Source organism: Arvicanthis niloticus, chromosome 14 (genome assembly GCF_011762505.2).
Source record: "Arvicanthis niloticus isolate mArvNil1 chromosome 14, mArvNil1.pat.X, whole genome shotgun sequence".
In the NCBI taxonomy this organism is placed as follows: Eukaryota; Metazoa; Chordata; class Mammalia; order Rodentia; family Muridae; genus Arvicanthis; species Arvicanthis niloticus.
In genome coordinates this window covers 19,800,061-19,813,348 of record NC_047671.1, presented here as the reverse complement: position 1 = coordinate 19,813,348, position 13,288 = coordinate 19,800,061, and the positions used below count along the sequence as shown (strand labels likewise).

General features: G+C 40.9%; 1 protein-coding gene across 8 annotated transcripts in view; it reads left to right on the top strand.

Moving 5' to 3' along the window:
- Positions 1–330: 330 nt before the first annotated feature.
- Positions 331–13,288, top strand: part of Tcf4 (transcription factor 4) — a 347,192-nt gene continuing 334,234 nt past the window's right edge. For 3 of the 8 annotated variants that reach the window (XM_076912504.1, XM_076912503.1, XM_076912502.1), the window contains exons 1-3: positions 1,995–2,149; positions 3,057–3,148; positions 4,829–4,901. In XM_076912504.1, coding sequence (XP_076768619.1) covers positions 3,077–3,148; positions 4,829–4,901 — 145 coding nt within the window. In that variant the 5' untranslated portion in view covers positions 1,995–2,149; positions 3,057–3,076. Of the gene's footprint in view, positions 845–1,485; positions 1,730–1,961; positions 2,150–3,056; positions 3,149–4,828; positions 4,902–13,288 lie in introns of those variants that run through there. The other 5 variants (XM_034518305.2, XM_034518301.2, XM_034518300.2 and 2 more) reach the window with 4 other exon arrangements.

Below are 13,288 nucleotides of genomic sequence, written 5' to 3'. Positions count from 1 at the left end.
AAAACTCTGCATCCACACTGACAGGGACCCAGCTGCTTGAGGCACGCACGGCATCTTCCGGGCCTCCCCGCGAGTTCTTTCACGCTGCGGGAACAACACTTCTGAGTCAGAGATCAAGGCCAGACCGGACAGGGCTCCATGCGCGCTCCGGGAGAGACGACCTGAGTGAGACCCACCCGCCTGCGGGACCGCCCCGGTTCCCGGAGGAGGCGTGGCTTAGCGCGCCGCCATCTTGGCGGCCTCTCTAGGCGCTCTGTTTACCACTCTATGGTCGCGCGCTCCCGCCCCGCCCCTCCCCAGTCATTGTCTGGTGGAGCAGCCGCGGCCGCAGCGCCTTCTCTTTATAAGCCGCAGTGCCCGGATGTGAATGGATTACAATGTATCTTTCAGGGAAACCTATTATTATCAATGTGACTCCTCGGGGGAGTCAATGATGGTGTTGAGGATGATGATGATGATGAGACGCCTCTAAACTTGGAACAAGTTTAGGACTTTGAAAGAGAAGAAAAAAAAATACAACCAACAAGACCGAAGAACAATTATAACTATCCTGTGTTGATTATTTTTTATAAACAATAAGAAAAAGTTGTCGGATTTTTTTTTAATGATTACTTTTTTGGGGGAGGGAATTTTGTTACAGTTTTATGATGGAAAATGCAAAAACCAGAGCCAGGTGCATAATCTTGTAATCTGTGGCTAACCCTGGAACAGGACTGACTACTATTTAAAATACTCTTTTGGGGGAATACACATGTGAGATACTAAGTACTTGCAGAAGATTTTTGTCTCTCTTTTTAAAGTCTCTTTCCTTGGAATATTGTGAACATATTTGTGGCCATTGAAGGTAACGTTACAATTTGCTGTCAGAGTAAACTGTTTGTAATTGAACTGAATTTTTAGAATGTTGATCCCAATGTTTTATTTCAAACAAAAGGAACAACCTATTAAATAATTGCCAATGGGAAAACGTGTGTGCATGCATTTCGGTACGTACTCGCACATTTAGCAATGCCAGGGTTGGGCAAATGTGTTCTTTAACATCAAAATAATGAATGTTGCATATACTGGGTAAAGCACGCATGTTATTACGAAAAGATAATTTTAAAGTTTAATTTTTATCCTAAAAGGTAATGTGGAAAAAGTGTGTTTTAAGAGCATGTAGGGCCTGTAGTGGTAAATGTTGAGTTGAAAACTTGAAGTGCTGCCGAGCGCGGACTTGGAGTTAGAAACTCAAGTGTAAAAGCAAAACCATATTTATTCCCTAAAATTACTTTGGTCTTTTTTTTTTTTTTTCTTTTTAAAACAAAGTTTGCAGCTGTACGGCTCTGTGAGTTAAAAGGGCGAAAAGAAGAAAGTCTGTGATTCAGACTTCGGCCCCAAACGCAAAACTATCCAAACAAAATAGCCCCCTTAGTAAAAATGTGGATGGGTTTCTGTATGGAAAAGAAAAATATTGTTCATCTTGGCAAAGTCTTTATGCATCACGTGTATTTGCGGCAAAGCAAAACTTGCTTTGCAGTGTGTGTGTGTGTGTGTGAGTGAGAGAGAGAGAGAGAGAGAGAGAGAGAGAGAGAGAGAGACAGACAGACAGAGAGAGACAGACAGACTGAAGAGAGAAGGGATGTAAACTCGAATCAATTTCAAAGTGCCTCCGATGGATGAACCCGGCAAACCCTGAACTGTTCAGGCTTCAGATTGTAACTGGAGATCTGAGGGGGAAAAAAATGAGGTGCTGGGTGAATTTTCCTTGGTGGTTTTTTTTTTTTTTTCCTCGAGACGGGGGAGGTGTTGGGATTTTTTTTTTTTTTTTCTGGGGTAGGGGTGTTTCCCAGGCAGCCCGGCCCGGAGCGCCGCGTCTCCCCGCCGGAGCCCCCCCACCCATTTCTTTGCTGAACTTGCAATTCCGTGCGCCTCGCCGTGTTCCCCCTCCCCCCTTCCCTCGTCCCCTCCCCTCCCGGGAGAAGAGAGTTGGTGTTAAGAGTCAGGGATCTTGGCTGTGTGTCTGCGGATCGGCGGCGGCGGCGGGGAAGCCGGAGCGGGCGCGGGCGCCGGCCGTTGGAGGAGGTGGTGGTGGCGGAGGCAGGGGGATAGACATGACCGCCGCCTGGGCGCCGGCGCTGCACCGGGAGCCCCTCGTCGCGCGCGGGCGGTAGGTAGCGGCGCGGCGGGGCCGGCTGGGCGGATGCGCGGCGGGGCCGGGCCGGGCCGGGCTGGGCGACCGCGCTCGGGCTCGGGGCCCCATGGTCCCCGCTGTCCCCGCCGGGGTTCGGGAGCTCGGGAGCGACGGCGTCCCCTCCCCCGGCCTCCGCCCCCTCCGGGCCCAGCGGGCTCCCGGGCACAGCGCACTTTGCCAATGGGCCTGACTTCAATTTTTTTTTTTTTTTTTTTTAAACAACCCTTTCTTTCACAAATTAGGGGTGCTGGACAATTGGAGGACCCTGAGGCTCTTCTGGGCTCCCCCTCCCCGGCAACCCCACCCCCCTGTGGACCGGTTTGCACTCCAGAGACGCTGGTCTTTAATTTCTTTCGAGCTACTTTGCAGGGCGGGGGGTGTGGGGGGTGTGGGGGGGGAGTGCTGTGAGTGTGTGCGAGTGTGTGCGCGTGAGTGTGTGTGTGTGAGGGGGTGGGGTGGAGGGTGGGGGGAAAGTTGAGACCGGTTCGTGCTGTAGTTTCTCTTTTCTCTGTGATCCATTCATTTCTCGCTCTACCTCCTGTTGCATAAATTGATGCGCTGAAGAGCGGCTACCCCCCCTTCTTTCCTGGATTTGGTTTTATAGTGGATGTTGCTAGTTTGATCGTCTCTTTTGAAATACAATATCGCTATTTTTTCCCTTTTTTTTTTTCTTTTTTTCTTTTGCTATTGCTGCCTATTCCATGAAAAAAAAAAAAAGAATCAAAACAAAACCCAACAATAATTCTCCCTCCTTTTCTACCTTAATCCCACCCGCCCCTACATCCCCCACCCCACCAAAGCCCCCAGTCTCCAAAAATCCGATTGTGTTTTCTCCAAGGATTGGGACTGGATTTTCTGATTGCGGTTATTTCCATGTTTCTAGGTTTGTGTGATTTTGCTAAAATGCATCACCAACAGCGAATGGCTGCCTTAGGGACGGACAAAGAGCTGAGTGATTTACTGGATTTCAGTGCGGTAAGAAAGAACGGTGGAAACTAACAACAGCTGTGGAAAAAAAAAAAAAAAAAAACAACCCTCCCCCAACACTTCAGCTAGGAACCCATAGAAATGTGAAAGACTGGGATAATTTTTAATTGCCTGAATCCTTGGAAAATGTGAGGGTCTCTTTGACAAGTTTTTTTTTTTTTCAACTAATTTTGGGATGTGGAAGACTCAAAGCTTATTTTTTCTTTTTATGAGTCTAATTACTTGCCTTGATTTCTTTACCTACCAATTTCTCTAAATAATGGAACCTCACTCCATCAAGATACCTCTTAAAACTGTAAAGTCCACCAAAAACTTGTCCACGTCTGAACAGAGTGCACTGCTAACTTTGTGTACGACTTCACATCTTATTTACATATTTATTTACTTAAAAAAAATAAGGGAAACTAGGCAGTAGAGGGGCTAGGTGCTGTAAAGTTGAGGTTGTTGGTTCTGTGGGGGTCCTCCTGACTTCCGCCTGGGTGCCTCTTCTTTTGGGATTCTGGGAACTCCTATGCATAAATTGAGCACACATTCTTCAGGGTGTCCTGGACTATTTTAGTAAATTACAGTCTTGAAATCAGCACAAAGAGGAACTTACACACTTGTGGAGTTTTTACTACTATACTCTCTTGGCTCTTCTCCCTCCCCTCTGCTTCCCACGAGGTCCAGACGTGCCAGGAGCATGGATTCAGTTTTAATCCAGATGAGTTTGGTGTAAGATGCATTTTGTAAAGAAAAAAAAAAAAAAATCCCAAAACGCACAAATAAAATCCAAACCACCTTCGAAGTGGGGTTCCCCCACACTGCTCCCGCTCCTGCTGCCTGCCGCTGCTGGCTGCCACCACCGCTGCTCTCCCAGACCCTGTGGAGAAGTGGTTCTCCCGAAAGTTTTGGCAGGAAGCAGTAGCCCATAGGTGGCTTTGCAGCCCCCTTTCTGCTTGTTGCACTTTCTCCATTCGCTCTTTTGCTTTTTGCAGGCTCTGACTCAGGGAAGGTGTGCAAAACACATTAGACTGGAGGAGAAGAGGGAAACAAACCAGTTAGGGCGGAAATAGATGCTGGAGAGAGAGGGAGTGAGAGAGACAGGAGAGAGAGAGAGCGGAGAGAGAGAGAGAGAGAGAGAGAGAGAGAGAGAGAGAGAGAGAGAGAGTGAGAGACTGAGAGACTGAGAGACTTGCCTGCGTTGCTCTCATGTTTGAGCTGAAGTGAGAATTTATTGCAGGTGGCATTTTGATTTTGATTTGGGTTTATGTATGGCAGACAAGTCTTGTAACGGGTGGAAAAGGATATTGCCACATTTATGTTATGTCCAAGGTTTTCAATATAAAACAAACAACTTTTTCTTCTCTTTTGTCAAACTAGTGTTTTCTAGAAAGGCTGCTGTCCCCCTATCCTGTCTTGATAATGCCATGGGGACTGTGTTCAGAATGTAGTAGGGCTATCTGACAATCTAAGTCACCCGAGGAGAAAGCTAATAGTGGTAATGGAGGGGGAGGAGGCTGGGACGGGGCGCCTGGTTTAGTTTTAAGTTTGATGGCTATATGTTTTTCTAAATAAAGCCTTAGCATTAACTCTTAAGTTATTTATCAAGAGTGTGAGAGATCTTTGGTGAACTCTGAAGCCACGAATGTCTTCCTTTCAACTCTGCCATCTCTTTGTTTCCTTTAGATGTTTTCGCCTCCCGTAAGCAGTGGGAAAAACGGACCAACTTCTTTGGCGAGTGGACATTTTACTGGCTCAAGTACGTGAATTCTTTTCTTGGTGTGAAGTTCAATGTTCTCAGTTGTTTATTTGCTCTTTGTGTATTTTTGGGCTCTGTTGGAGTGTTCTGAAAGAAGTCATTGAGTTTTAACCTAAGATGATGTGGTTATTTCATTACCCACCAGCAACAAACTTACCCAGAATGTTGCCTTTTGCAATTCAAGGGAGACCTATTTTCTAAAGCAGGAAAACCCGTATCAGAATTCTGTCACAATTTAAACATAATTTTTAAAAATATAGCGTAAGACTGATGTTAATAACATGTGGACAAATCCATGTTCCCTATTTTAAAATACAGGGGGAAAAATCTGACTTTCATAAAAGGGGAAATAATGCCAGTTATTAGGTCCTGTGTACAATTAACTGTTTTAAAGAAAGCGACACTTAATTTTTCAGACAAGTCTGTAAATAGCCTCATGCTAGTCTGAGAGGCTAAGTAGGAATTCATTTATCTTTAAACTATCTTGTGGATGCTGGAGCTGTTTGTTTTCTCTCCCTTATCATTGACTTATGCAGTGAAGTTAATGTTGCAGATTTGGAGAGACTTAGCGTTTTATACGTTTTATACGTGAGACTTCTTTGGGTGATGCTTCTACAAAAAGGCCGCGGTATTCACAAAGGAATCTGTGTGCACAGTGATTATCTGGCATCTGAGGAGGAATTTTTAGCTCTTTGAGTGTCTCTCATTAACAGTGGGAACTGAAAATGTGACATTTCTATAAGATGTGTTTGCTTGTTTGTTTTGTTATATCTTTTTCAAGCCAGGCAGTTTTAAATGAGGAGTCAATACATTGTTGCCTGCTGTCCTTTAGGTCCAGGGTTTAAATTCATTGATGCCTCTCAAGCAGCTGCAGGATGTTAAGAGTTCTGGCCATGGTATATAACAGTCTACTAGGTAGCACGCCTCTGAAGTCAGGCTGGTAAATGTTGACATCTTATAGCTGTGAGATGCTAGTGTGTTTGTCTGTCAGCTATGGACATTACTTTTATTTATTTGTTTTCATCTGGTGCAACAACAGGCAAAGAAATCTGTTTAGCTAGGTGACTTGTATACTTTGTGTATTTTTATACAAATAACATCTTTTAGAACTTGGTGTTTTCCAAGTGAGTTACTCCTACTGGCTCCCATAAGTTTAGGGGAATTTTCTCTCTTTATCATGATTCATAGAATACATGGTGCCTCCTATAACTTTACCTTAGCATATTTTGGGGTCTTCTTTTATTAAGAGTATTAATGACAAAATGTTTGCTTTACTGTTTGAGCCCTGTTATTGGTTCCATTTTTAAAAATTTGGTATTAGCATTCCATATTACAAATTTCTGTATAGTATTCTTTATGTAGCTTTCAGGACAGAAAATGTTAATATGAATGCTTCAAGTAAAGATGAAGACAATGTGTTCTGTAGTCAAGTTAGTGCTTCCTGTAGACACCATCAAATTACTAACCTTATGTCTGGCAGTAATTTCCTTCATGTTTGACTTAAGAAATGTGTGTATAGTTGAAATCTGACTAAAGTAGATGTCAGGCAGGCCCAGAGTTCTCCTTTCAGAGTTAGTATAAAATACTGTTTGCACTTGTTGTAATGATGGACACATTTGGAATAACCTAATGTATTACTTTAGCTGTGATTTAATTTATTGAGACAAATTATGAGTATGAAATATGTTAAATTTAAAAAGACAGTTGTTTTATTCAACTCATATTCTGTATTCATGCTCAGTTAAAGTCCTTGTTGAAACCTTGAAGTGTTGGTAGACAGTATAGGATGGATGATTTGAATATGTACTAATTCATTTGGCAAATAGTCATGTATAAAAATGTATAGCTGATCAGACAGTGATGTGTGTGTCTGTGTGTGTTGTGTTGATGTGTATCTGTGTGTGTGTTGTGTTGGTGTGTCTGTGTTTGTGTGTTGTATTGGTGTGTTTCTGTGTGTGTGTGTTGTGTTGGTGCATATGTGTGTGTCTGTGTGTTTTGTGTTGGTGTGTCGTTGTTTGTGTGTGGGTTGTGTTTATGTATCCGTAATCCCAGAAAAAGACTTCATCCATCATGACCTGTTAGGCTGTTTCTAATGAATATGCAGAGATTATCTTGAAGGTGCTGAACTTTAAAGCTACCTGGTACCAGTGGCATAGTTTTCAGGACCAGATGTTTGCCTTGTAAGGGTAGTAAGTGTAGGGCTCTTTTATCCTGCCTGTCTGGTGGAAATGCAGTGCATTCCTATGGTGCAGGAGGATGGTGACTGAGGTACAGGGCTGCAGACTGTTAGTTTCCGCATCAATTAAGGCATAGCAGGACAAGGCATATATTTCTACACAATATGAGTCACCTCTCTTTTAAAGCATAACTTTAAAAAATTATGAAAGCTGCATTTTGCCTTTTAACTGGGAGCATGTATTAGAAACTTTTGGATAGAGGAATTATTTCTAAAGTTACTTCAAGTTGTATATTCACCTTCCTGAATGAACTCAGATATGACTTTGAAACTTACATTCAGGACAAAGAGATCTAGACTATAAGTAAATGAGTCCAATTTGGAGAAAAAAAAATCAGTTTTTTTTTTTTTTTTTTTTTTAATTCCCTAAGTGAAGTCTGGTCATATTTCATGCTGCAAGTTCCCAATAGCTGTTGATCCCATTAATGGGTGATATTCTGTTCGAGAATGGAAAGAGTGTGGCCAGATTCGCTTTAATCTTTCATTCCACAAACACAGCTTTTCCTACCACCAGAAGAAACGGTAAGGCTGCTAGGGTGAATGGAATGTAACCTGAGCTCCAGCCTGACATTCCCGGGGAGCATTTTTCACTTGAAAGGCTTTTGTCAACCCAGGAAAGGACCAGCCGTTTTTTGTTTGATGTTTGCAGGTGTTCCACAGAATGCAGTAAAACTGTTCAGCCCGGGTAGACCAGAGCTGCCATGACCTTAACTGGTGGCTCTGGGATTACTTTTAAGGAGTAGCTCTAACCTGTATGGTAATGTGTACAAAGCAATCTGATATCTGTTATATCATTGATCTTAACATGAACTAAAAGCATCCACATGCCTGTGTGCTTGGAAAGTTGTTCTCACTTAAAAAAAAAAAAAAAAAAAAAAAAAAAGACTGAGTTGCCAAAAAAGAAAGTATCTGTGTGTTAGGGTGAGTTGAGGTTTTATTTTCTGATATAACAAAAGTGTAGTTTATTTGACGATGTTTGAGGCTTTTGGGAACAAAAGATAAACACACTAGAGCTTGACATCATTTTTAAAAAATAATTTTAAAGTTGACCTACTAAAACGATACTACCGTGAACATCTTGTTAGGTTAGCTCTGTTGGCATCTGTGAGCACATGTGAACAGCGAGTCTGTGAAGGATGCTACAGCTTGCTCTTTTAGTTCAAAAGTGGAGGGTTCTTACCTTGTGCTTGCGTACTTCTTAGGTGTTCAGCAGTTGGTAAATGCTGCCAAACCTACTGGTGTTAAAACAATTAAAAGTAGGGTCAAAGCATACCACATCTCTCTGCTGAGCCAGTTAGAAAGGGGGGAAACAATTCTTGGCTTTCATGTATGTTAGCTTACTTATGTCCCCATGGCATCACAATGATATGTTAATTGAGTAAAGTCATGGACAGGGGAAAAAAATCAACCTAAATGGGTAATTTTATAGGATAGAGGAAAAAAAAATTGAAGTGGCTCACACCCTGCATTCACTCCTACCTTGTTAGTATGATTTTTTCTGATGGTGTGGAGAGGAAATTGGTTTTTCTTGAAGGTATTGTGGGAGAGATGCTTCCTACTTTCCTTCCTTTCTTCTTTCCTGTGTGTGTGTGAGTGTGTGTATGTGTGTGTATGTGTGTGTATGTGTGTATATGTGTGTATGTGTGTGTATGTGTGTGTATGTGTGTATGTGTATGTATGTGTGTGTGTGTGTATGCTGTACATATCCCAGTCTGGTAAAGATCATGGTGGTTATAAAAGTTTTTTTGCACCAACAGAGATCTGCATAATAGCTTTTGAAAAGTACAGTAGCATCAGACAGGTTATATTAGACTCTTTGTATTTGGGGGCCAGCCCCAGATTAACACCTAGAGCCTCCAGTACATAGCTGAGGAGCTCTAGATGGCAGGTGAGGAACGTCCATCCTCAGTATTGAAAATCAGCTTTGATTGGCTGTCTGTGGCCTGGCAAACCCTTTATTGGAAATAACATTGGACTTTTCACCTTTTTTTTTTTTTTTTTTGTCCTTTGTCAGCCATAATGGGGTTCAAGGATTGATATGCTGTGTGCCCTGGAAGTCCTGTGCTCCAGTTCCCTCCGAGCACTTTGCTTAGGTTTGGAACTCTGTTTTAGCTTATTGGTTGCCTGGTGTCCCCTGTGCTCCTTTAGGCGTGCTGGACAGAGTGCTGAGCTGGAGGCAGAGTGTGATGCTACAGACTAGCATGGCTTCATGTGCCCTGTGGGTTCTGTGTTGCATATGTAGTCTAGCTTTAATCCTCTCATGAACACAAGTGAATGCAAACATCACCATGCCTGATTCATAAAGAGGGAAACTGAGGCACAGTGGTGGTCAGCCACGTGCTCACAAGGCAAGAAGTAATGAAATGAAGTTTAAATTCAGGCCTGCCTAGACACAAATCTTTATAGCCCTTCATACACATGTATACACACATTCACATAGGCACACATACCAGCCCACACAAAGGCTTCAAGAGCCAGACAGCTCATATTTTTCAAGATTATATAGCTATGAAATATAATATTGAGGCCTGGTATGAAATGGTATTTATGATCTTTAGAGTAGAAAGCATTAAAAAAAAAACATATTTAAGGTAATGTTACAAATCATACCCACTGTTTTTCTGCCTCAGTATCCAGGTTAAGTTACCCTTTTAAATTATGAATTTCCATATGAGCTGGTATATTTTTCTCATATTATCTCATTACTTTTACAGAAAAAAATAGAATGGGTATTTTAAAAGTTGTGTGTATGTGTGTGTGTGTTTTTTTTTTCCATGGGAAATCTGTGTGTAGCTATTTGGTTCCCAGGGAAGACATTTTCAATTATTTTTGTGTCAATAATCAGATCTGAAATTGCAGTAACCCAGTGTGACCTATTAATATCTGAACAAATAAAGCTCCCTTATATTTAAATATAAAACAGCATGCAGTTCATTGTTAGGCCTTTGAATGGAATTCCAGCTCTATAATCCTAACTTCAGCCTGTGTCCCTAAAATGAATAGTTTTGGAGGTTTCGATATGTCTGTTACCAGGCGTGTGCTTAAAGTGGTAGTCTTCTAAATTCAGAAGGGAGAGTGGGTACTCTGTTTGACACCGACTTAAGTAAATAAAATGCATTAAACAAGCACGGAGATCCAAGAATTATTGAGACCGAAATGCTTAGCATTTTTGACAACATCAGCAAATTATCCTTCCCCTACTATTGTAATGAGGAAATCACTTAAATAACAGATGAACAGCGAAGTCACATAAACATATATAATAGAACTATGTAATGAAAGTTTATGCTGTTAATTGCTTGAATCTGTCTTAAATGGTTAGAGTCATGGAGCTGGAAAGACTGTCATATAAGCAGTTTTGTTTTGGTTTTGAGCTTAAAATCATTCCTTTTTGCCTCCCTCTGTATGCTAAACAAAGTAATTCTGTAAGCTTTACAGATCAAACAGTTACTTCTAATGGTAAACTCCATTTTATATTGGGGGTTTGTAACTTTGTTCAGGGTGCGGAGTTGGGTCCTGGTGGCCTCGGGCCTGTGATCACGAAGCTTGAGTATCAGAATGCTGTTGAGGTCTGTTCCCATAACCCAAGATAACAGACCTCAAGTTGCCTCATGAGGAACAGAGTGTGTTCTGAAACGTTCTTCAATTTACAAGTCTTGAACCAAAATGTTCTTGGCCAAGCCTTTAGAATCTATATGTATGCAGGTTAAATCAGATTCTTATAGAGACATAATGTCTAAATGAGGACCAGGTAGGAGAAGAAGCATTCCCTTTTGCTTAGTTTTGTATTTTATGAGCTATTTTTTTTTTTTTATGACCAGGTGTTCTTCAAAGTTAATTAGATCATGCTAAGTCTTAGAGAAGGAAAAGCGTATTATCGGCTTTTTATTTTTTTTGAAAGTTTATTTTTGTTACAGGTTTCTTAATTACACTGATTAAAATTTTCAAAATTGGCCACCAAATTTCAAATTTTTCAAGTTTACACGGAAGTTATCCTCTTACCAATGTGTGACCCATTTAGATTCAGTATAAGCTAGGTGTTGGGGTGGATGCTCTTGATCATAACTCTATGCTTAAGAGCGACAGACATAAGACAGGTGACTCTAGTCTTTCAGGAAGATGGGCTGGCACTTTGCTGAAAGTAATGTAGGTAAGTTACAGATACACACATTTCTTTGTATTAGACCACCAGACACAGCAAAATTACTGAAGAGGTTGTCATATTTACTTTCATTTCAAAAACAAATAAAGGCCCAGTTAATCAGCATATCAAATACCCAGCTGTGTTTAGAACTAGTTCCTGCGGATAAATTTTAGGCCCACAAGAACGTATTTTATTTAAAGGTACAGCCGCTCAGTTGTTCAGATGGTTGCTTTTGTACTTGTGTGTGACAATTAACATGTAATGAATGACTTTCTGGACTGCCATTGGTAGTAATTACTATATGCAGTTTATTAGCTGCAGTCCATTGTTGGATGTGCTTGTATTGATTTGTTTTGCAAACAACCCTTCACACGTGTGGCAGCATTTGTGCATTACTGGGTAAAGAACCTGCTTCACTTGCTGATGATGCTGTTGCCTCTGGAAACTTTGGCTTCTACATGCTTATGTGGTAGGATAACCCTTTGATCAGTTATCCTAGGTGACTAGTAAAATGGAAGCATCTTTCTTACTTTAAAATTTTTATACTCTGACCCTAGAACCTTAAAGATAACCACAAGTTTACACGGAAGTTATCCTCTTACCAATGTGTGACCCATTTAGATTCAGTATAAGCTTATCAAAGATTAAGTATAAGCTTATTATATCTTTTTTTTTAATTTACTTTTTGCAAGTAGAAAATTTATGGAAAATTAGACTTATAAAAGTATTTAGAGATGCTCACTATTTTATGATTAAAGCACCAAGATCTTGGGAGAGGGTTAAATATCTCTTTCCTAAATCATACAGTAGGTTATAGCTAACACAGGGCGTGAATACATATGTCCCAACCTTCTAGACACAATGGCTGTGCTGCTATTAGTTAAGGCCTGACCTTCTCAATTGTTATTGACTATATATTTGCAATGGAAAAAAAAACAAACAAATAAACATGTAGCTTGCCATTTCTGAAAAAAAATAAAATAAAACTGAGATGGTGCTGGATGGGCATTATAACCCAGCTCGCTTGTCATCGCAAGGTCTAATTTGGCTGAGGCAGTTGACGAATAACTGTTAAAATGTATTGTGTTATTAAAAATAACATAGTATGGCCCATGATTAAATATCAGGGCTGTAATTTAATCTCGGGGGTTCTGGTGCTGTTCATAAACCATTTGGCTTTTTTCTATAACAGATGACGTCAGAGTACAGCTTGATTGAATTATGACCCTGGTGGCAGGGCACCTGCCCATGCTTACTGCATAGCATGTCAGCATTTCCATTACGAGTTTTTTTTCCCCCTGACATTTTTAACTTTGAATAGTTAAACTAGTCTGATGGTTGGAATATAAACTTTCAGCCCCTTGGGAACAGACTATTTTCTCAATAAAATAGAGAAGGTGGTGACAGAGCCCCATTATGGAATACCTTCTAGAATGTTCTTCCTTGCTTTAATCTTCCATTAATTTAAACATTCCCTTTTTGGGTACTTAGCTGAATGGCAAGACCTCCAAATGGAAGGTTTTTAATCTTAAATTTCCCAAACTAGGGACTTAACTACATAGTCTTTAAAGGCGTTTAGAATTAGTAAAGGATGGAGCATCTACCGAGAATGTTGAAATGATAGCTCTGGACAATCTAGTTTTCATATTCTGTGAGATGCTGAAGAGCAAGACATGAAAAACATGCAAATTGGCATCCTCTGTAATTGTTTCTACAGTCACTTAAGCTGAGTAGAATTTGATAAAGGTAGGGTAGGTAAAGAGTGGAAAGATGTATTTATTTACGCCCCATCTAGATATCTTAGCATAGTGTCTCCAACTTTGCCCTTTGGGTTTTAATATGTTGGCAATGGAGATAAGATGTTTACGTTACGTTTACTTGGGTCACTATTGAGCCATCTATTTTAATGCCGGCCATTGGCTTATCTGATAGTTTTTATAACGCACGTTAAGTTCACAACCCTCCTAGGCAGTTGTAAGGATATGAAAGCCTTTGTAGGAGAAAGAT